Source organism: Dermacentor albipictus, chromosome 1 (genome assembly GCF_038994185.2).
Source record: "Dermacentor albipictus isolate Rhodes 1998 colony chromosome 1, USDA_Dalb.pri_finalv2, whole genome shotgun sequence".
Taxonomy (NCBI): Eukaryota; Metazoa; Arthropoda; class Arachnida; order Ixodida; family Ixodidae; genus Dermacentor; species Dermacentor albipictus.
The window spans coordinates 23,299,890-23,324,446 of NC_091821.1; the positions used below are offsets into that span (position 1 = coordinate 23,299,890).

General features: G+C 46.6%; 1 protein-coding gene and 2 long non-coding RNA genes across 4 annotated transcripts in view; 1 reads left to right on the top strand and 2 right to left on the bottom strand.

Annotated features, from left to right (window-relative positions):
• The window catches only part of LOC135920472 (uncharacterized), a 252,501-nt gene extending 246,222 nt beyond the window's left edge, over window positions 1-6,279 (bottom strand). Inside the window, exon 1 of the long non-coding RNA XR_010570261.1 lies at window positions 6,156-6,279. This is a non-coding gene — a long non-coding RNA (uncharacterized lncRNA). The remainder of the gene's footprint in view (window positions 1-6,155) is intronic.
• The window catches only part of LOC135920469 (phosphate-regulating neutral endopeptidase PHEX-like), a 52,908-nt gene that overhangs the window by 18,064 nt on the left and 10,287 nt on the right, over window positions 1-24,557 (top strand). For both annotated transcript variants that reach the window (XM_065454723.2, XM_065454724.2), the window contains exons 3-4: window positions 11,113-11,343; window positions 19,376-19,655. In XM_065454723.2, coding sequence (XP_065310795.1) covers window positions 11,113-11,343; window positions 19,376-19,655 — 511 coding nt within the window. The remainder of the gene's footprint in view (window positions 1-11,112; window positions 11,344-19,375; window positions 19,656-24,557) is intronic.
• Window positions 15,824-24,557, bottom strand: part of LOC135920473 (uncharacterized) — a 72,362-nt gene continuing 63,628 nt past the window's right edge. The window contains exon 3 of the long non-coding RNA XR_010570262.2: window positions 15,824-18,219. This is a non-coding gene — a long non-coding RNA (uncharacterized lncRNA). The remainder of the gene's footprint in view (window positions 18,220-24,557) is intronic.

Here is a 24,557-nt window from a genome sequence, read left to right on the forward strand (position 1 = left end):
AAACTTTTGTCCAGGAATTGAAATCCTGCTTTGGCGACTCCAATTCCGAAACGAAGAAAGCGGAACACACGCTTTCATGCAGAGCCCAATTGCCTGGTGAAACATGTACAACGTATATTGAAGAAATATTCAAGCTATGCGGAATTGCAAACGCGAATATGTCGGATGAAGACAAAGTAGGACACCTATTAAAAGGCATCGCTGAAGACGTCTACAATTTTTTAATAACGAAAAAAAAAAACCTGAGCTCTCCTTCCGAATTCAGGCAGCAATGTCGCGCGTTCGAAGCTCTGAAGACCCGAAGGATTTTACCGAAGTTCGGGCGCTTGGACAACGTCAACAAAGTTGCAAGTATGGACGTCGCTGCCTGCGATGACATCGCCTCGATCGTGCGTCGAGTGGTTCAAGATGAGCTAGCACGACTTCAGGGAGTGCCAGCCTACCAAGTGCTCGCCTGCTACACGTCAGCATTTGATTTTACTCAACGCGAGCGTTCTCGGATGTTGCCGGAATCCTGCATTCCCCACCGCATCAGCACAGGGCAAGCGACTTCGATAGGTCGAAAACCCTATTGCGTATCTCCCACGGAAAGAAAAGTGATTGCCGAACAGGTCGACGCCATGCTGCAGAAAGGCGTTATTCAGGAGTCTTGCAGTTCTTGGGCAGCTCCTGTTATACTAGTGAAAAAGAAAGACAACTCGTGGAGATTTTGTGTAGACTACCACAGCATGAATGCCGTCACAAAGAAAGAAGTGTATCCCTTACCAAGGATTGACGATGCTGTTGACTGCATTCACTCCGCATCGTACTTTTCGTCGATTGACCTCCGGTCCGGGTACTGGCAAATACCGATGCACCCGTCTGACAGAGAAAAGACCGCTTTTGTTACGCCTGACGGACTCTATGAGTTTAATGTCATGCCGTTTGGCTTATGTAATGCCACAGCAACCTTAGAGCGATTTATGGTCTCCATCCTCCGTGGCCTCAAATGGGAGATTTGCATGTGTTATATAGATAACGTGATTATTTTCTGCCGAAACTTCCACGAGCACAACCAGTCGCTTGGCGTTGGTTTGGACTGCATCTGACAGGCTGGCCTAATTTTAACCTCTAAGAAGTGTCGTTTCGGTGAGCGTCAAGCCCTTGTGCTGAGATTTCTCGTCGACAAGGACGGTGTGCAGCCAGATCCCCAAAAGATTTCTGCTGTTCGCAACTTTAAGCAGCCGAAGACAGTGAAATACCTCTGAAGTTTCCTGAACCTTTGTTCTTATTTTCACAGGTTTATTAGTGACTTCGGTGAGCTTGCTTGTCCACTGAATGACCTACTCCGCAAGGACACTTCCTACACATGGTCCGCTCAGTGTGAGACTGCTTTCCAGCAGCTGAAGTTTTTGCTCACCTCTGAGCCACTTCTCCGCCATTTGGATCCGGAGGCGTTCACCGAACTGAATAATGATGCAAGGGGTGTGGGCATTGGTGCTGTGCTCGTCCAGTTTCATGCCAGACGCCAACACGTCGTTGAGCATGCAAGTCGTACTTTGACGAAAGCAGAGAGCGATTATACAGTCACAGAATTGGAATGTCTTGCTGTTGTTTTCGACATCCACAAGTTCAGATATTATTTGTATGGCCGCCATTTCAAGATTGTCACCGACCATCATTCTCTCTGCTAGCTCGTTGGACTGCGTGACCCAGCCGGGGGGTTGGCTCGGTGGGCCTTGCGTCTTCAAGAATACGACTTTTCGGTTGCTTATAAGAGCGGTTGGTGCCACACAGATGCCGACTGCTTATCTCGTCTTCCCTCCCAGAGCGAGGGTGCTGATGATGACGATTTCGACGACTACTTAACTACAATCTCATCGGACTTTCCTGTCTTTGCCATCTTCAAGAACGAACAACAGCGCGACCCTTCACTAAAGCCGATTATTGATGCGACCCGCAGATTCGAACGGGCTACGCCATTTCTGATTCGTGACGGTCTGCTTTACCACATGAATTATTCAAACAGCGGTGCTCCACTACTGCTCGACGTTCCAAAATGCTTGAATCTTGCTTTACTTCGAGCCATGCATGACAACCTTACATCCGGTCACCTTGGATTCGCTCGTATGCTCCACCGCCTCCGACAACGTTTCTATTGGCCTCTATCGTGGAAGACAACCAAGCAGCATGACGCCAGCTGCGATGTCTGCCAACGCCACAAACAACCGACTACAGCTCCTGCAGGAACTCTGCAACCGGTTACACCACTGACTTCACCTTTAATAAATTGGGTATAGATTTACTCGGTCTCTTCCCCAAGTCTTTCACTGGCTGCCGCTGGATAATCGTGTGCGTGGATTATTTAACACGTTATACTGAAACAATCACACTTGTCTCAGCTACAGCATCCGATGTTTCGGGGTTTCTTCTGCATTCAATTATCCTCCGCCACGGAGCTCCTCGTGTGGTGATAAGTTATTGCGGGCGGATTGCGTCGTGGAAGGGTTGCTACGCCTTTGTGGAACTCAATATCGTCATTCCACGCCTTACCATCCGCAAACCAATGGTCTAACCGAGCGCACCAATCGTACCCACTCAACATGCTTTCAATGCAAGTCTCAACGGATCATAACTCGGATGCTGTATTACCGCTCATCACGTATGCCTTCAACACAGCCAAGCATGAAGTCACAGGACACGCACCTTTCTTTCTCCTCTACGCTCGCCATCCTCAAAGTTTTCTCGACACCACACTTCCCTTTTCACTTCACGACGATGCTTCTGTCACGCAGATATTGTGTCGTGCCGAAGAAGCACGTCGACTTCCTCGGCTCAGAACCCTATCGTGGCATGTTCATGCTAAGGCTCGCTACGACGCACAACATCTGCCCGTCAGATTCGCCACCGGTGACTTCGTGTGGCTGTGGACACCGGTTCAGAAAAGGGGACTTTGCCAAAAGCTTCTCTCCAAGTATTCGGGCCCGTTCGTCATTCTCAAATGCTTGAGTGACGTGACCTATGTCATCGCTAAAGTGACGGCTGCTAACCACCGTTCACGCAAGACGCAAGTTGTGCACGTCGCACGATTGAAACCGTGCTATCAACGCGCACTCTGACTCGCTCGGTGAGCTTCATCTGCCCCGGCGGAAAATGCAACGCCGCATCGGAAGAGCGTGGAAGAGAAAGAAGAGGCGGCGCCAGGTTTTCGGAGTGATCGGCTGTTTCGGACGGTCCCATGTATTGTCTGCCATTTCCACTGTAAGTAAACCCATTCTTCATTCGTAGCAATATTTTGAGTTGTGAAAAAATATCAATTCATATAAACTAGAAAAAGAAGTGGCCCGAGAAGGCTCCTTTCTGGCATACTGTGTGGGATAGGTTTTATTTTCGAGTTCGAACAGTTAGGGCTAACGTACTGAAACGATTCTGGAGCTAGGAGGACAAAAACTTGTTTGCATGAACACGAGTTCCGTGTTACTCAAGCCTAGCTAGAAGTCCAATATGGTGAACGCAATCGAATGATTTTGTTAGATCTAGACATATACCTAAGGCTACCTCTTTTACATCAAGCGGCGTAGTTATAAACTCCTTTTGTATTAATAAGGCCAATTCCATTGACTTGCATTCCAGGAAACCGTATTGTGCTGTCGAGATAAGCGAGTGTTTGTCTAAAAAAAACATACAACTGCTTGTGCATTATTTTTTCTAAGCCGTTCGAAATTACCAGTAAAATGGAAAGTGGGCTAAAATTATTTGTCATTTTTGTTTTCCCCCTTGTAGATTGCTACCACCTTTGTAATCTGCATTTCCTTCGGAAAGCAACTTTGTTCTAGAGATAAGTTATAAATTTCAGCTAAAATCGGCGCAATTATGTCCATAATACATTTGATTGGCCTAATTTGCATGCCATTTGCATCACGCGACTTGGAATGTTTCAGGCTATGAAACAAATTTTTAACTTCATTCTAACTCGTGGGAAAAAACACCGTGCGGCCATAAAAGTTTGCTCTTTTGTGAATCGAAGGAGTATTTTCCGTGGTAAAACTTCCAGGCGCTCCAACGGCTACAAAATGAGCATTTAAAACATTCGAAAGGTCTGCTGCGCGGATAGAACTGTTGTTCACGAGAATGTTATCAACGTTAGTTATATCAGCGTGTTTTATAAGGCTGTTCAGTTGCTTTCAGAACAGAGCGGAATTATTCACCACATCGTTAAAATATATACTTGATAATACTCTTCTTTCGCTGCTTTTAGTTTGTCTTGGAAACTTGAAAGCTTTAAATTTGCCGATATCTTTGGTTTTCACAAATTCCCAGTACATGCTGTTTTTAAGCTTACCTGCCTGCGAATATAACTGTTTGTACATGGTTTGCAAGATTTTTTACATCTCCTGTGTGCGATATCGAGAAAATTTTTGTTTATAGATAGCTTTAAAGTCCACCATAAACGCTTCGTGCATGCTATATGCAACAGTATACAACATAACGTGGCTGCAATCATGATTTTGAACTTCTGTTCGAAAGCTTTCCAGGGAACGATCAGCAACATTCTGCGAGCGTATAGGAGTGCTTCGTTCACGCTTTGCTTCGTTTCCATCAAAAATAAAAGCAAACATAGGAAGATGGCCACTAATATCAGAAAGAAGTGTTGCACTTGACACAATTTGACTGTATGCATTGGTAATAAGAGATAAAGAAGGCTGTCTGTTTTATCAGTGATGCGGGTCGGCTCATTTATAGCTTTATTAAAGCCGCTAGATGTGAGGATTGACAAAAAAATCACTACTAATACCGGAAACAGATAACATATCTATGTTCTTGCCACCAATCCGAAACAGTACATACTTATTTTGTGACACAAGTTCTAACATTCTCTCAAAAAATTATGAAAGACATGACAACGAGCCTTTGGAGGCCAGTAAACCACATATATCATTATCTGAGACAGGTAATTGCTCTAAAATTTGCACTTCGTGTGCGCGACTAACGAACAGCAACACGCCGCCGCCCGGCCGTTGCGAACGGTTCAGTACAAAAGTTTGATAACCAGTACACTTAAATGGAACAGTGTGTCGCGTGTAACAAGTTTCTGAGACCATTATGGCGTCAAAATGAACGCCGGTAGAATCAATGAGCCAATCTATATTATCATGCTTATTTTCCATTGATCGCACATTAAGGCGAAGGCAGGATAAGGAGTTTTTGTTTCGAAGTGTCTTTAGGTTTGCTATTGCAACAGCCATCATGGCGCATTTACAATAAAGGACATAAACATGGGACTACAAAAGAGTGCGCAGGACTACAAAACAGTCATGAGCTGTACGTCACCGGACGGATAAGCCGGAGTACAGGGGAGCTATCTTCCCGATGTGCGAAAACTCCATCCCTGGTCCACAGCTACTTCCACCCCCCTGACTTCTTCTTTGCTATCGCAGCGCCAAGTATCTGCTTCTTCTGTGGGGTTAGATGCTCGTTTACGCACAGAGCACTAGCTTTTTTGTGCCCCAGCACAACTGTCGTAATCCGCGTTTTCTTTGCTTTCGCAAGGAGTGAATTTCGCTTTTCTACCCTCGCAAACCTTACGACAAGGTTTTTTTTTCACTTTGTTTTGCAGCTGGCACTTTATGACAAATGTCGATGTCGCCTTTTGTCACAGGCTCACCAACAAACTCAACCAACCTCATGACGAAATCAGCAGGTTCACTGTCTGCTGGGAAGCTATTAACTTCAACGTTGTTCGTTCTAGAATAGCGTTCGAGTTCTTCGATTCGCTGTGCTAGTTTGCGGTTTTCCTCCTGCAGGGCTTCGTTACTAGTTCTATGTGACTCAATGTCCTTCATATGTTCTTTTTACTTCTTTGTGACATTAGATCAGTGTATCACATGTATCGCTACAGTATTGGACGCTTTTCTTGAGCCTTCTAAATTCAGCAAGGACCTCCTTTCTGTAGTTTACTAGCTCTTGTCGCGAACTGTCGATTTGTTTCCTCGCGCTTCCCCCTTGAGGGCGACATTTATCAAAAAGAAACTGAAAATAGGGTTGAAAGAGACAACTGGTAACACCAAGAGAATAACAAAAGGCAGCAACAGTTTCGGCTAGTGGTACAAGAGCTGTCTACGGCAGCAGTGCGAAACGAAACAGGCGTGAAAAACAAGTAAAATGGTTCAGCTTACCGGCAAAGAGCAGGAAAATCAACCCGTAAGACTGTGTCGCACGGCTGCCGAATGAAACGTTCCCGGTAGCAGCAGAGTCCTTTTAAAGCTGTTCCAAGTGGGGCTGATGTAGCCGCATGTTCAGTATGAAGGCAGTAGATTCAGGCTGATAGCAGGTGGTGGCGTCAATTTCTTATTTAGTAAATTGTGATACGGTCCCTTGGCGAAATCTTGATAAGCGGAAAAGCAAACATGAGATAAAGTCTCCAGCCGCTGCAGTTAAGCTCCAAAGATAAGAAAATCAACTGGTGTGGCTGTGTCGCACCGCTGCCAAACGAAAACGAAACACATTTTCCGATTAATTCAAGAAAATTCCTAATGAATTTCTTAATTTACGGTACATATTGCAATCTACGATGTGTAGCCGGTGTGTTTTCAAGGCGTATCTGCTTGGAATGAATTTTCTGAATGACACCCGTTTGGAGATTAGTTACTGTCCCACTCGCTAACACCGTGCGAAAAAAGTAGTATTTGAAGCAATTAACGCATGTGCGCAAGGAAGTTATCTTAAGTTTTGCCTTTGTCTGGTGGCATATATCATAATGACAAATAGATTACTTTTGATGTATTAGTGTTGTAGTGCCCATTAATTACATTGTAAAAAAAAGTCGCAGTTTCGCCCGAAAGGCGAACCATCGATTACAATAGCAGGTTAGTGGACAGCTATAATAAGTAAGGGCAGTAGTTTTATCGGCCGTATGAAGTTGAAAGCTTAGGCATACTAACTAAGTTAACAAGCATGATGTCACACGCGTAGAAACAAACATGAACACATCTAGTCGAAGACAGCAGATCGGTCCACCGATCGAATGCATTTAGTGATGACGAAGAACCCGCAATGTTTCAGCCCATACAAATCGTTTTTTTTAAGAATAAAAAAATATCAGTGCCCTTCCACTCTGTGAAGAAGGACGACCAGTGAAGCTGTGTATCTGGGCCCCTTAATGGTCAACTGCACCTCCGCCGCGGGTGCGCTCGGTATTGCACTAACTTCGGGGTCGGCCCACGTATCGGGAGTGCTTAACGCCCAGCAGCTTCACCTTCGCCGCGGGTCGGACCAGCATTGCACTATTTTCGGGATCAGCCCACGTATGAGAATGCTTAACGCCTGCTTCACCCCCACCGAGGGTCGGGTCGGTATTGCACTAACTTCGGGACCGGCCCACGTATCGGGAGTGCTTAACGCCCAGCAGCTTCACCTTCGTCGCGGGTCGGACCAGCATTGCACTATTTTTGGGATCGGCCCACGTATGAGAATGCTTAACGCCTGCTTCACCCCCACCGAGGTTCTGGTCGGTATTGCACTAACTTCGGGATCGGCCCACGTATCGGGAGTGCTTAACGCCCAGCAGCTTCACCTTCGCCGCGGATCGGACCAGCATTGCACTATTTTCGGGATCGGCCCACGTATGAGAATGCTTAACGCCTGCTTCACCCCCACCGAGGGTCGGGTCGGTATTGCACTAACTTCGGGATCGGCCCACGTATCGGGAGTGCTTAACGCCCAGCAGCTTCACCTTCGCCGCGGGTCGGACCAGCATTGCACTATTTTAGGGAGCGGCCCACGTATGAGAATGCTTAACGCCTGCTTCACCTCCGCCACGGGTTGGGCCGGTATTGCACTATCTTCGGTATCGGCCCACGTATCATCATCATCAACAGCCTGGTTACGCCCACTGCAGGGCAAAGGCCTCTCTCATACTTCTCCAACTACCCCGGTCATGTACTAATTGTGGCCATGTCGTCCCTGCAAGCTTCTTAAACTCATCCGCCCACCTAATTTTCTGCCGCCCCCTGCTATGCTTCCCTTGGAATCCAGTCCGAAACCCTTAATGACCTTCGATTATTTTTCCCTTCTCATTACATGTCCTGCCCATGCCAATTTCTTTTTCTTGAATTCAACTAAGATGTCATTAATTCGCGTTTGTTCGCTCACCCAATCTGCTCTTTTCTTATCCCTTAACGTTACACCCATCATTCTTCATTCCATAGCTCGTTGCGTCGTCCTCAATTTAAGTAGAACCCTTTTCGTAAGCCTCCAGGTTTCTGCCCCGTACATGAGTACTGGTAAAACACCCCTGTTATACACTTTTCTCTTGAGGGATAATGGCAACCTGCTGTTCTTGATCTGAGAGTGCCTGCCAAACGCACCCCAGCCCATTCTTATCCTTCTGATTATTTCAGTCTCATGATCCAGATCCGCGGTCTCTACCTGCTTTAAGTAGATGTATACCCTTACCACTTCCAGTGACTCGCTACCTATCGTAAACTGCTGTTCTCTTCCGAGACTGTTAGACATTACTTTAGATTTCTGCAGATTAGTTTTCAGACCCACCCTTCTGCTTTGCCTCTCGAGGTCAGGGAGCATGCATTGCAATTGGTACCCTGAGTTACTAGGCAAGGCAATATCATCACCGAATAACAAGTTACTACGGCGTTCTCCAATTCCCAATTCTTCCCAATCTAGGTCTCTGAATACCTCCTGTAAACACGCTATGAATAGCATTGGAGAGATCGTATCTCCCTGCCTGAGGCCTTTCTTTATTGGGATTTTGTTGCTTTCTTTATGGAGGACTACAGTGGCTGTGGAGCCGCTATAGATATCTTTCAGTATTTTTACATACGGCTCGCCTGCACCCTGATTCCGTAATGCCTCCATGACGGCTGATGTTTCGACTGAATCAAACGCTTTCTCGTAATCAATGAAAGCTATAAATAATGGTTGGTTATATTCCACACATTTCTCTATCACCTGATTGATAGTGTGAATATGGTCTATTGTTGAGTAGCCCTTACGGAATCCTGCCTGGTCCTTTGGTTGACAGAAGTCTAAGGTGTTCCTGACTCTATTTGCGACTACCTTAGTAAATACTTTGCAGGCAACGGATAGTAAGCCGATCGATCTATAATTTTTCAAGTCTTTGGCATCCCCTTTTTTATGGATTAGGATTATGTTAGCGTTCTTCCAAGATTCCGGTACGCTCGAGGTCATGAGGCATTGCGTATACAGGGTGGCTACTTTTTCTAGAAGAATCTGACCACCATCCTTCAACAAATCTGCTGTTACCTGATCCTCCCCAGCTGCCTTCCTCCTTTGCGTAGCTCCCAAGGCTTTCTTTACTTCTTCCGGCATTAATTGTGGGATTTCGAATTCCTCTAGACTATTCTCTCTTACATTATCGTTGTGGGTGCCACTGGTACTGTATAAATCTCTCTAGAACTCCTCAGCCACTTGAACTATCTCATCCGTATTTGTAATGATATTGCCGGCTTTGTCTCTTAATCTCATCCGTATTTGTAATGATATTGCCGGCTTTGTCTCTTAACGCATACATCTGATTCTTGCCAATTCCTAGTTTCTTCTTCACTGCTTTTAAGCTTCCTTCGTTCCTGAGAGCATGTTCAATTTTATCCATATTATACTTCCTTATGTCAGCTGTCTTACGCTTGTTGATTAACTTCGAATGTTCTGCCAGTTCTATTCTAGATGTAGGGTTAGAGGCTTTCATACATTGGCGTTTCTTGATCAGATCTTTCGTCTCCTACGATAGATTACTGGTATCCTGTCTAACGGAGTTACCACCGACTTCTATTGCACACTCCTTAATGATGCCCATGAGATTGTCGTTCATTGCTTCAACACTAAGGTCCTCTTCCTGAGTTAAAGCCGAATACCTCTTCTGTAGCTTGATCCGTAATTCTTCTATTTTTCCATGTATGGGGAGGGCTCAACGCCTGCTTCACCTCCGCCGCGGACGGGCCGGCCATTGCACTATCTTTGGAATCGGCACACGTATGGGGGAGTTTTTTGCTTACCACAATGACAGGAAAATTTCCTTTGACGGTAGAGGTATACAGCTTCGCTGTAATACACAAATTTTGTGAAAACAATGTGTAGTTTGTGGCTGACCATCGTGCTGTGAAACACAATCACAATGTGAAGACTATCAATGTGAAGTCAACCATTGCTTCATCATCGCCATGGAGCATATGTCTCGTACAGCGCGTTTCAGGCGCTAACATGTAGCTTTTGAATAATGAAGTACGTTTAGAAGGCCCGTTTTAAAGCTAGCTTCCCAACTTCGATGTAGCCAAAATGTGAGCAGTTGTCCACTCTAGTCGCCAAAAAAAGTCGCTGGACTCTAAATAGAAAACTTTGTCGCTATGACAAGTCGCCAAATCTAGGGGAAAAAATCTGCAATGGCAACAATGATTCAAGATCATTAAACAATAAAAGACAAAGCTGATTTTGTGTTTTCAGATGTGGTTAGGTTAGATGGTCCCAAAAAACATTGGATGATGCAAGCGGTGAAAGGTGAAACTTGCTTTGGTCTGCCCCGCGAGAGCACCCTCTGCAACGTAGGCGTGCAAGGCGCATCCCGCAGGCCGCTCGCAAGGCGCACCGTACGCTTAGTGCGGCCGGCTGCCCGTCATCTGCTACAGTGTGCGTTGCGCTGAGGCCCGAAAGAGAATCGTCGCTGCTTAAGCAGGGAATACGCAGGAAAAAGAAAAGCACGCTTACGTGGGTGCTATTCAGAAAGAAATATTTGCCTCAGCGGTTGTTTTTGTTAGAATTTACAGTCTGCAGTCGACAGTGCCCAGTTTAGAAGGTGACGGGGCAGATGGCCTACTTTGCTACACCACTTCTGACAGCGAAGAAAGCAAGTGCACTCCTCCCCCCGGGAGATACGCCTATGGTTACCGTCTTGCACTGCAGCTGCAATCTGGTGTGTAATCGTTATTGGAATATCGATTAGCCGTTTCTTCTCAAATTAGCCCTCTCCGTAAATGTCTTCGGAACGAATGTGCAAACGTATAAGGATTTGATAACGCAGTTAAGCATAGCGTGGTATCGCAGTGCGTCAGCTTTTAACTATAGCGGCTGTCAGCGGTGTTCAGTCCGCGCTCTGTGCCGCAGGCTGATGCCCTTCGCCGTGGAGCACCTGTACCTGCACGCAGCGATCATCAAAAAGGATGTGGAAGAGATGGAAAGCATAGTCCAGGCAGTCACCCAGGCAACCAAGGACTTCGTGTCAGCGCTCCCCAGGGAAGGCAGGCCGAGCGAGGCGAGGTTGATCGACAAGATCGGGAAGCTGCGCGTGTTCCCGTACTCGTTCGCCTCGTTGCACGAACCCCACCAGCTGAACCGGTGCGTTTATCATGGCAGAGCCTTTTCTTCTATTCACCTTCTCTAACTTGTGCTGCTGGGACTTGAGTTGCCTGTCGACCGGTAACTAATACGTCAGGTCAGGAGTTCGCGATCGGCAGTGAGCCTTTTGAAGCTGTGCTAGGGTGCATTTATATAGACCAACTCTTCACATGGAATCCGGATAATAAGAATAAACTGATTAACGGGAGCTTACTGACACGTCCAAACGAAAAGTATTCCGGCAGTCTATTTTACAAGCACTAAGCTATTAGGCTCAAACTTGGACGGCAACAACGACCGCCATCACCTCAACAACAACAACAACAACAATTAGGATGGGCTATAATAGCTGTAATACAAAGACAAGGACATGGCGATATGGACTAGAGAGCAAATGGGTGTAGCTGATCATATTCTCGTTGAGATTAAGATGAAGAAGTGGAATTTGGCACGTCATATGTAATGCGTAGAACATAACCGGTGGTCTATCGCAGTGACAACGAGCGCCAAGAGAAGGGAAGCTCAGAATAGTGTGGCAGATAATTAGCGCTTGTGATGAGATAAGAAAATGTGATGTCACAGGATGGAGTTAGCTACTAAAGACAGGGGTAACTGGAGATCACTGGGAAAGGCCTTCATTCTGCAGAGGACCTACCATAGGTTGAGGTATACTATTAAGAAAGAGGAGAAGGAGGGGGAGGAGGGGGAGGAGGAGCTCATGGAGACAATGGCAAAGATGCGCTCTGATTGTTGGCTTTGTAGAGTGACTTTCTTAATGAATTCGCCTCATGCAGTTTTCTGTCTGAAGACGTCATGTGCGACGGCATCGAGGAGGAAAACAGTGTTTGCTGTTATAAAAAAGTGTTTCACTAAATCAAGGTAATGCGGATGTTAATGCGGAAGCGCCAGAGTGAATTGTTTGCGGCCTGTTTCCTTTTTCGCAGCTCTTTGTGATCCTCACCAAGTGTGTCTTTGTGCCAGGATCTTTTTTATTTTTATTTTTTTCGCTGTTTTACGCTACGTAGAAAAAAAAGTAGCTACGCAAGAAAGTTGCTTGTTGCTTGTCGCAATGAATTTAATCTCATGAACTTTTTAAAAGGTGCTCCAAAAAAGAAAAGAAAAATGTCACACGAGATAGGAGCGACGCATGAACCGATACACACTCCCCGGCGTTGCAGATAAGGCTCCTCGTTGAAAAGAATAAAAGTCACACTTAAATAAAACTCGAGTAATGTTAAAAAGCTGTCCACTGATAGGCCCGCTGAGTTCCGGAAGTCGACCACATTAATGTACTCATTACATCCCTTAAGGAAGCCAGAAGCTTATCCTGAGGAATTGAGTAGAATAGAGCTTCTTCGTCAACAGAAAAAAAAACATACTTAATGACGTCGTTACGCTTAACAAATTGCATTCTTAACATTATTTTTAAACAGCTTTTTGGCTTTTGTTGATAGGTTTTTGGAGCTTGGTTTTACTGGGGGGCGGGATTTAAAGGTTCTTAGATATGTTGATTTTTTGGTGCTTTTAAACAATAAGGGTGACTTTATATCCCCTGCTCTCATTTTAGAAGATTTTAACAACCAACGCCTAGGCTAGCTTTTACGCATGAACTTGGTGACGCCACCGGCCTGCAGTTCTTAAATTTAAAGCTGTCTTTTGAAGCTGGTCACGTCTGCTGGGCCTATCAACCGCGAACTATGAAGCAATTACTGCCGTATGATTCCGCAGGTTCTAAGGTGGTGAAGCGAGAAGTAGGTAGTCTTTGCTTGGAATCAGCTCTGCGAAAATCGTGCGTGCACCAAATGCGGTCTAGTTTCTCAAATTAAGTTGGGCGCCTTTTGGCAGCTGGTTTCCGTTTGATGGTCGTCAACTCTATACCAGAGTCTGCACTGCAAGAAGTAAAGCTTGGAGCGCGAAGGACAAGAGCAGAGGTCCAACGGCCGAAGGTGAGACTGGAGGTTATACCTTATGTGCACAAGGTGTCACACAACCTTAAAAAGGCTGCTAACCGTCATGGTATTCCTCTGGCTATTTCTGCGCCTAACAAGCTTTCGGAGCTGTGCTCTCGAGTTTGCTGTGAGAGCAGGTGGGGCTCCCGCACTAGGCATGAGAAGCCCTTTGTTAAGTACTCCAGAGGGGTTGCATATGTCATTCCCTTGAACCCTCGTGGGCAGCTATACATTGGACAAACCGAGCGTTGCGTGAATGACCGTTCAAGGGAACAATTAAGCGCAAAAAAAAAAATAAAGGAAAAGGAGGATAATGGCGCACATATGGTGGCTCATGTTACTGCGTGTGAGTGTAATGCTCGATTTTCAGAGACTACACCATTCTGGGCAGGCCCGACTAAAGCGGGAGACAGACGGTTCGATTCGGCGTCCGATACGGCGTCCGACGTGCCGGAACCGAGGCGTGTTGCCGTGCCGAAGGCCGGGTCGGACGCCCGGCTCTTCGAACTTTTTATCGCATATCTCGCGACTCCACTTGCTTCATTGCTTCAGCCGACAAGATATTTCGACTAAAGTGGAAACCAAGACCATTGTACTCGATGCATATCCGTCCCTCAAGACCTGTTCATGCGTTTGGTCTGCGTTCAGCATCGATCATTCGTTGGTAGCATGTTTGAGGGCACCAATGTCGCTGCGCGCTAGCACCTAGTTACATGGTACCTTTTTCAGATATTACGCTTTCTTTGCAGCCCAGAAAAATTTAGAACCACAGCAGCTATAATCATAGAAAGAAGTTATTTGGATATTTCTCAATGGGCTCGTTAGCTTCTATATCATAGATTTTGCGATTAATGCAATACTTTAAAGGTTGGTAAATAATTATTGTTAATTAGTTGCCTAAGCTCACTGTAAGAAATAATTTGAGTTGCTCAAGAGGACATTGAACAATGCTAAGTTGGTTGTATTCTCCTAACGCACGCGCGGATTCTTTAAGGCTTGACACGACTCATAGCTGAAAAACCCTGTACACTCTAAAACAATGTCCACGCCTAATATCACTCTAAACGCTAATTTTAGGCGTGTTGCACATGGAAATGAAGCGTCGATGACGTTTTTAGTACCACTTGATAAAAAATGCGCGTGACACTCTTTGGTCCAAACGTGAGCGCGACCCTTCCATGCTTGCGCACTGCTCCGGAGGCGTGACGCTATTGTCCTGAGGAACGCAAAGCACGCATTTCAGTCATCACTAACGCGCGCCCCGGTTGTTTTACATCCCGCATCGCGAACAGAATGCGCTCTTCACCGCCGCTTGCAGGTTTTCTTTCCGTTTTGGCGGCTGTCATACTACGTGCTGTCTCGTGTACCCCACCCGCCGTGGTTGCGCAGTGGCTATGGTGTCGGGCTGCTGAGCACGAGGTCGCGGGGTCGAATCCCGGCCACGGCGGCCGCATTTCGATGGAGGCGAAAACATCCGTGTGCTTAGATTTAGGTGCACGTTAAAGAACCCCAGGTGGTCAAAATTTCCGGAGTCCTCCACTACGGCGTGCCTCGTAATCAGAATGTGGTTTTGGCACGTAAAACCCCAAATATTATTATCTCGTGTCCCCCTTCTTCGTGTGTTGTTTTATTCGGCACCGTCTTTGTAATCATACTTTCTCAGTGCAACAGCAAGCACCCGCGTGATTTTTGGCGGCAGATCGCTGCACAAGTTTGCTAGCTGCTTTGTTAGAGCTTCCTTTACCACGGATCATGGCGTTCGTCTGTGCTTGGTGATGCTCTCTATTGAAGCGAAATGCAAGGTCACCCTTTATTTATTTACTTTTTTCGTTTCTGGTACGCGTGGTGTGTGGTGCGGAAGTTGCGAACATAGCTGTTGGCAGTGGGAAGAGTTTTTGCGCGATACAGTGACACGTAATGATAGCTCCGGGCGGGAGTTTCCGCTTGCGGTCGGTGCATTTTCTGCGGCCATTGCCTAGCAATACATGGACGTCTGGAGTACCTATAGGTAAGCAATTCGTTGCTTTCTGCAGAATTTTTTTTATTGGTCCTAAGTTGCTCTTTGTCGCATTTTCGGAGTTTAGAAGCGGAGAATTGCGTCATTTCAGTAGCATTGTCTCATTCTGGCATATTGTTTACCTTATCTCAATTATTTATGAAACTTTCTATTTGAAACTTCGCAGTTCTGTTGAATTTCGGCTGTGACAATGTTATTTTTGTATAGTCATTAGTGAATGGCATGGGGCACTCTTCGCCCTTCATTCAACTCAACCACACTATCCCGTCGTAGATGTTTCTACAGTACCGTCGGCAGCATGGGGACCGCACCCCCCCCCTCCTTTTTTTGTTTGTTTTTGTATTCATTTTTCTTTGCGTGCAGCGCGCCTCTCCACGCTTTAGGGCGCTGTGCCAGCTGCACGTGTTATACGTTTTCTCGTGGCTCATTGCCTATGACCACTTATACATGTGCGCAACCTAGAATAATTGGCGCGTTACGTCAAAACACCAAAACTGAGGAAATTGAGGGAAAATCGAAAAATCACTTTTAATGCTTCATTTCAAAATGGCGCCTGAATTGCCGTACGAGTCAAAGGATAAAAATAAAGACAAGTGGAGTAATAAATGTCTTCCTTTCCTTAACATCAACATATCTCAACGTTTCTTCTTTTTTAAATTCAGCTATACATTATATATGTCTGTTACATAAATTTAAGTATGTGATCAATTTGGAGATACTTGCACCTTGTTGGCTATATAACAAATGCTCACAGACTGTGTTTTTTGAAGTGTTGCATATATAATCAGGATTTGTTATTGCCCCCCTCTTAAATTTTGCAGCAAGATTTATGGGTGCCATTTAAGCAGAATCGCATTCTCTAATGCCAGAGCAATAGGCATCTAAGCGACTTCTCAGAATAATTTTACTAAAACGCAGAGACGATCATATGGACTAACTTTTGTAAATACCGCGATATATATTTCTCCGTACTATATTATCCCAACTGTGATTTTGGGCCCTACCTTTCAGCCTTTAATGCTTCGGAGCCGAGGAAGTCATGCGACCGTCAGCAGTGCACGGTAACACTGTTGACTAAGCTGTATACGTCACAGCAGGACTGCGATATGCTTATGCATCTGCGATGGACTGGGAAGGTAGGAGGGGGACTTTTCAGAAAACAGAACAAAAAGAACACAGAGGAAAACTTTTGTGTTAAGGAGTTAATATATCTTAATAGACCCGGCGTTGTTGGTGAGTCAGATTCATTCGACGAACTCCAAAACATTTGACAGAGTGTTGGCCAAAAACAGAAGCCTAATTGTACAGTGGCGACTCCTTCGCAAGTGCCATCGGCCGCGACCGCAGAGGCCGGAAGGCCTTCCCTGCTCCCAACAATCGGTGGCGCTCGAGCGGAGTCGACAGTGCAGACGGTGCGCTGCGCCATATGGAAAGGTTTGCCGCACTGATATGGTTCATGTGCAACAAAGCATAGTTCACCAAAGATGAAAGACGTTCTTTTTTTTTTTTACAATGCTAACGCTCCTTCGTTGCACACGAACCAACAACGCACCACGCTGTCGGCTCCACTGACAGCCACCGATCGCTGGTGATCGGTATAGGGGCCTAAACAGCTAGCCGTCGCATCCGGGGCCGACGGCGCTATAGCGAAGAGGCCGCCGCTAGCAGTGAAGTTAGAATACTTTTCTCAACCCTTTAACGTCATGCACAATTATGTCGAGCTTAACATAATTGGCTTACTCGACAACTTCGGTAGCGAAGCGCAAACGTGCAAGGAAGGTGGGTCGTCTCGCACACTATAGGATAATGTGATAATGCCAATCGGATTATCCTGTAGCATCAAATATGAAAATTACCGCATCTTGTTGTTGTTGTTGTTGTAGGAATAATAAGGCCCGTACAATCGATTTGAATAGATTACATTCATTTAACTTTCTTTTTTACAGGTACTGCCGAACGGCAGGATGGGGTTTTGTATTGTGCGGGGCGAAGGAAAGGAAATCATCCGCGGTCCGCGACCATGCCAGGTGTGAGGATTGGGAGGTCAATCTCACCGCTCGTAACCCGTTGTCAAGATTGGAATCGGGCATGAATCAGATGGTAGCTGGCCCATGCCGTCGTCCAACTTATCCACGCTGAGGACGTTGTTGAAGGGAAGGACTGCTTCTCATCGAGAACGAGGAATATGGGTTTATTTACAGTATCTACGTAAGGACGTTGCAGTTCATCAGTCTAGCATGACTGCGAGAGAAAGTACACTGAGCAGTCGCACAACAGCGGTTTATAAACACTCGGTCCTCCCTCGATCCCTAGGTGAGGGAAACGTTCGATCAGTAGACGAGCCACCTTTGAGCGGGAGGGCTTCTGCACCGGTTTCACGGTCCGGAACACGCTTCTGCACCGGTTTCGCGGACCCCACCGAGGGCAGACGGACTTTGCAGAACTCGGGGCTTACGTCAGAAACGGTGCGTGGGAAGGGGCCTCCAAAGACGTTCCCTCGGGAACTCCCTTGCTCACGGCAAACCGGGTCGGCGGTGGCGTGTTCAGTCACAAAGCCTGGTTCGTCGAACCCATCTCGGCAATGCCGCGACGAAGGGTCGAGGACGCGGCGTATTGTTCTCTACACACAGTAGACTTAGTGACGCCGTGTGGCTAGAGAGTGGCGGTGGCATTGCAGGAAAAGTCGACGCCGCTCTCGCACCTGGCTGGCAAAACTTGCACCTCAGCAGGCCGTTCTTAACTCAGGTCATTCAATTGCGTGCCTTACAAAACTTCGGTAATGTGTGTTTCTGTAACGTTAATGCGTTTGCTTGTGCACTGCATTTTCAACCTGGCGTATCCGCCAGCCCACGGACAGCTTCTTGTCTTCATCCGAGCAACGGTGAAGCCAATGTGAAGAACTGGAAGGGCCTGGGCACAGAAAAAGATGCGCGAACCCTTTTGAGCGCTGCACGTCTGCAACAGGGAGAAAGTGTCTTTGCTTCGCATAACTGAACTGCATTCGTTACGTTTATTAAAGATTAGTAGGACGCTATCTTAAGCTTCCCATAATTTTACTTCAATATTCTGCGTTTCAGCATGACTCCTGCATTCCGTTTTGAAGTGCATACCTGTTTTTAAATTGAGAAACTTCTCAGAGCAGGAAATAAAAATAAATATTAAATAAAGATGTTCGCAATACCAAAAAAAATGTCGCCTGACTTTCTTTCAGATTGCCATTATAATATGAAGATTTTTAACAATGAAGCTTAAGTGCTGCTAGACAGACCATGGGCGCTATAACGTAAATCTATTCCAATTTGTTATTTTCAATTTCCATCGTTAGTGCGATTGCTCAAACATTTTTGGGACCACGTTCACTTCGCCTGTCTCTCACGAGACGTCACGTAAACGGCGAAAACGTCCCATATGAAGAGTACGTGTACACGCTCATTATGCACGATTAGGCCGAACGAAAGAAAAGCATTTATTATCGATTCTACACATTTTCACCATTACCCTTCTGCGATTGGTGAAAACGTATTCGCGCCACATCTAACTCACCTCTCTGTCATGCGACGTCGAAAAATGGCGAAAGCTCCCCACGCAAACGTGACGTGTGCGCACTAAAGATGCATTATTGTGCTGTACAAAACTAACCTTCCTTTTTTTTAAATAGCCAGAAACTGCCCCGTTCCGTAAGGAATAGAAGATGTATGTCCACTGATCGCGCTGCGTACGCAGAGCTAGCTGCCGGTGAAAATTGATTTCTTGGCGCATAATAAAAATTATCGTGCCACTAAAACGTTACGGAGCCCTTTCGTCACGTATATATACGACATCGCTCTGCCAAATCTTCCGAGGCGGTCGCTCCTGCCTGCAAGCGAAGCCAAGGAATTGCAAGCATTCATGAACAATAACATTTTCATTCGGCTGGTCATTATCGAAATTGGTGCCTTATAAGAAGCTAACGAAGCACCCGAAAGTAGGCATCAGTAATGCCTCTGCGCCGCAATAATGCAGGCTACTCGTCATACTCGCGACAACTCGCCTCCTGTTCGCGTGTAACTTTGTCCGCATACCTCAGTTTGTACGCACACGTGCCGGACCAAAGGGACGTCGACTTCGTGTACAACTTCCTGCGGCTCTCCCGGATGACGGCCGAATACATGGTGCGCCTGCTGCTCAACTCGTCCGCGGATGTCACCGAGCCGTTCGTGCCTCCATTCGAGGCGGGCGTGCCGTACATGGCCAGCGTCTTCAACATGGTGCACTTGAGCCCGGCGGTCGTGCTGCCGCCGGCGTTCACCTCCGGCCAGTCCCTGTCGCTCAACTACGCCGGTCTTGGATACAACGTTGCCGAGCAGGTGAGTGGTGAGGCAAATGCCACACGCCGCGTGCGCACTGTCAGTTTACAGCGTGTACGTCACTGTGCAAAGCCGGCCGTTTAACATGTCACAGCGTGTAAGTTCCGCAAATACGAGCCCAAATAGGCGAACTGCATGTCGCATCAAGTGCAACGCGCGTTAACTATTGAGTCGGTTGCGCTTACATTTGAACCGGTTGCGCACTTGGCGCGATTCCTCGTCGTGTAACTACATAGCTCTCTCGTACAAGCGCAGTTCTATCAACGTTGTTGCGCTTTATTCCAAGTGTGGCAGCTGCCATTAATTCGTTCTCTAAAGATATAGAGTGACAATAACAAACAGTGCCAGAAGTATTGCGTCCCCCATCGACCAGACATAGGTTCGCATATTGCCCCGCAGCGGGCGGGAGTCAAGAAAGTTGGACTGTTCCATCGTGCGCTCACTCGTGGCATCTTTGCCGATAACGTCTGATATAAGGACGCTGCGTCTACAGCTAACTTACGGAATTGTTTCTCTTTGCGCGTTTCATTTCAAAAAGCACGGATGAGGCAAAGGGGCACTTATAATGCAGGATCTTCGGTGAATGTGCTTCCAATAGCGCGTTGTGGCGTTTTAGGCATCCAGCATTGGTGAACTCTGTGCATGCTTGGCGAGCAGTTAGAAAAGACATGTAAAAACATAAGATTACGTATTTATTACCCATGTTAGTATGGGCAGATATCTCCGTATCTTTCTGAAAGAGTGCATCCTAACCCTCTTTATACGAGTTATACACGCATATAATAAGATTTATTTAAAAAATGGGGTGAACTTACACTCGTATATAACTCGTACAAAGAGAGTTAGGATGCACTCTTTCGGATGCACTATTCACCTGACCCTTTCAGCCACGAACTGTGGCGAATCGTTGACAAATCTTTCAAAGTTATATGTTTCCCGAAAAAGACGGCGCAGACTGCACAAAATGTTTTCCAGCTCATAGGATAAATAGATGTGCGGTTTCTCGTGGTCCGTCCTCACAATTGTAAACACGCCCGCCGTGGTTGCTCAGTGGCTGTGCTGTTGGTCTGCTGAGCACGAGGCTGCGGGATCGAATCCCGGCCATGGCGGCCGCATTTCGATGGGGGTGAAATGCGAACCCACCCGTGTACTTAGATTTAGGTGCACGTTAAAGAACCCCACGTGGTCGAAATTTCCGGAGTTCTCCACTACGGCATGCCTCATAATCAGACAGTGGTTTTGGCACGTAAAACCCCATAATTTATTATAATTTTAAACACACACACACACACACACACACACACACACACACATACACACACACGCACTTTCCTTGGTGAGTGGTCTTTGCCATTGACCGGTCGCCTTCACTAATAATTTGTCCAGCATCAGGGTTGGCTGACAACTCGGGGTGAGTGACATTGGCATATCACTCTGCACCTAGTGAAACGTTGGTTAGTGATGTTTAACGTCACAAAAGAACGCAGTGTCTGCGGAGAGCTGCGGATTCATTTTTAATCTCGTGTAACTAGTTAACGTGCCCCTACAGTCTGGTACACTCATATCTCTGCATTCCGCCGCATTTGGAATGCGGCGTCTGCGGCTATGGATCACACCCGTGATTTCCCGATAAGGAGCCGAACGTCTCAGCCACTCATAGTACTCTTTGAAATTTAAAGCTCTCACACGACCAAGCGAGTGTTTGTGTAATTCTTTTGGTTCGTCGCCTCCGAAGTGCAGCTTGCAGGCGAACGAAAGTTTATAGGGCGTAAAGTCACGTGATTCTTCCGTACCAGAGCCCGCCGAAAATACGGACCCAATAAGGCAACATCGCGTCTCGATCGCCCGTCGGATACGACACAGTTTTCACTTATTTGTGTTCACGGCAGAGTTTTCTCGCTGCGTCACACTGGTGTGCCGATTCTACTTGCTTGCCAGAAAGTGCGTAAGGTAAGCGTTGTAATTTTACTTCCAAAAAGCTCCTGTTTTCGCCTTGATGCAGTGTGTTACTACATTTGCAATTCGACTATGCAGACCACCATGTTGCCGATGAAGAATGATGCATGGAGAATATCGAGCGAGTTTTGTCGCGAAAACTACTGAGCCTGAATAATGCAACCTTGTGGAAGCCGCTCCCTTCACATTTTGCTCGCGCAAGAAGCATGATATATTCTCGAACCGGATGGGCTGAGCGCATACTCCGGAACCCAGCGACCGGCCGCCATCTTCCCTGAGCTGCCAAGACGCGTTCGCGTGCATGTAGCGCGTGTGTGTTACGGGGTGTTCAATGTGTAAATATGTCTGTGCCCGCAACATCCAAGTACAAAACATCATGGGGGCGTCACTGCGTCATATATGGATGTGCAAATAACCAGCGAAAACGAAGCAGGTTGCAGAGCACCGTTTGCGACGAACACGGTGTACGTCGAGAGCTGTGCCGCTGTGGCATATTCAGCCATGCATGTCCTTTTGTCTCTGTATGTGTGTATATGTGCGTGTCTCTCTATGTGTATGTGTCTGTCTACGGGCCTCGATTACACAAAGGCCTGAGGTGGGCTTCGTACAGCGGCTCAGCGTACAGGACTTCGTACACCGCGCGGCGCACTTCGATGCGCGTTCGTTTTTCTCCGGCCGAGTGGAGTTTCGCCGGGCAGAGCTTTGGACGTATTCTGGCTAGCATACGAGAAAAATAAACAATGCATGGTCGCTCATCGCCATCACTGTAGGGACTCAACGGATTGCAACGTGTTCACTTGAGCGCAACCTCTTCGGAAAATTTTGTCTCGCCGGTGTAGGATACCGAGCAATATGCGTATGGTTCTCTGTGGACCATGCGTCTCACGTTTTCTTCGATATTCCTTCGGTTGCCACACTAGGCGCCCAAAGTACGCATTCGATTGAAGCCAACATGCTTTATTTTGCCTTATTTCATTTCGGAGCCCCCCCGCGCCACAAAAGAAAAAAAGAAAAGACTGCCGCAGCGTAGAGAATTGTCGCATGGTGAAATTTTGATTTTATTACTTCTTTTGCGGAAAGTAATGGGCCACGAGACGCTTCAGTTGCTGGATACTCTTATTATATTATTGCGATAGCAGTTATATGGACACTCCAGGCGCATTCCTGCCGTCACCGTCGCCGTCATTTTCCGTATAAAGTCCAGGGGCGGTAACATCGTGACCGCGCGCCGCATGCTGTATGTGCGAGTAAAAGCGTAAGGGGGTGGTGGTGGCATAGGTGAACATACGATGGTGGCTCAGTCTTGTGGGCGCAAGGGAAAAAAGCGGGGAGGAAGCGGGCCGAATTCTGTCGCGCGCCATACATCGGGGGAGCGGAGGGAAGGGGGGGGGGGCTGTGATCTCTGAATCTGTGGTTGCGCAACATGTTTTAGTCGCCGTATGGCTGCCGTGTACGTTGGACATTGCATTTCATTGGCCACTGTGCAGCGTTGGAGCAAACGGTTCAAAGAAGGACGTGAAAGTCGCAAAGACGATCCAAGACCGGGTCAAAGCCACCGTGCAATCACCCCCAACACAATTGCAAAGGCTGGTTAGACAAGAACGGAGGATAAGCATCGATGAATTGGCAGGGCGTGTGAACATCAATCATGGCTCGGGTCACACTATAATTCATGAACATCTCGGTTTTCAGCTCTATTGTGCGCAATGGATGCCCAAGTTTTTGAACCGCCGCCAGAAGACGGAGAGGTTCGGTGCTGCCTTGACTCATCTAATCCGGTATCGCGATGAGGGTGAGGAATTTTGTCTGCACTTGGGGCTGGGGACGAATCATGGTGCCACTACTACGAGCCTGAAAAACGACGGCAAAGCTTACGGTGGACACATTTGAATTCACCACCCCCAAGTAAAGCAAAGGCCGTCATTTAATTCTGCTGGAAAGATGTTTTTTTCGATCGTCAGGGGCCATTATTGATTGAATTTGCTAAACCTGGAAATATTATCAATCGTTTTCGATATTGTAAAACGTCGGATCGGCTGCGTGTCGCAATCAAGTGCAAACGACGTGGAAAATTGACGAAGGGGGTCATCTTGCTCCACGACAATGGCCATCCCCACGTCGCTGATATGGTTAATACAAAACTGGCAAAGTTCAAGTGGGAAACGCTGCAACATCCGCCATAGAGCCCAGACCTGTCGCCTTGCGACTTCCACATTTTGAAGCTTTTGAAAAAAAAAGAAAAACAGCTCAAGGGAACCAGATTCGTGTCGGACGATGACGTGATAGAGTCGGCTACAGACTTTTTGAAACAGCAACCCAAGGAGCTCTATGAGACGGGAATCACGCGACTCAGTAGTCAGTGGGACAAATGTCTAAATGCTCATGGAGACTACTTTTAAATAAAGTGCCCCGTTTGTTATATATTCGCATTGGCTCACTTTCATTTGACTTGCCCTCGTATATTTTGCAGAACTCCTGTTTTTTTATATGTTGCTGTCTGTTGCGACTTTTTTGAATTTGTTCATTTTTGTTCATTTGTTCTTTTGCAACTTGTTCATTTCATGGCCTTTACATTTTTCATAGCAGCGAGATGCACTGCTTTGTCTGTTTGAAAGTGATACAGTTCTAAAGTTCGTATGATATTTGCTTTACTTGTTAAGTATACAGAAAATATAGAAGTATTGATATCAGTTATTTTGGCCACAGTTTTTGAGACATACGAGTATACTTTTTTATGAAAAAGTACATATTTTACTTGTCTTGACAGTGCGTAGCGTTCAAGAATTCGTTTGCAGCCTCTATGGCAATGGCGACGCAGTTATTATTAATATTTAATGTATTTGATCCCTCGACAATTTCTATGAGGAGGAGGCCGAGCTGGAGTGAGCCCCCCCTCCGTACAATATTTCTGGCTACGCAACCGGTAAGAGGTGCTCTGCGTTTTTA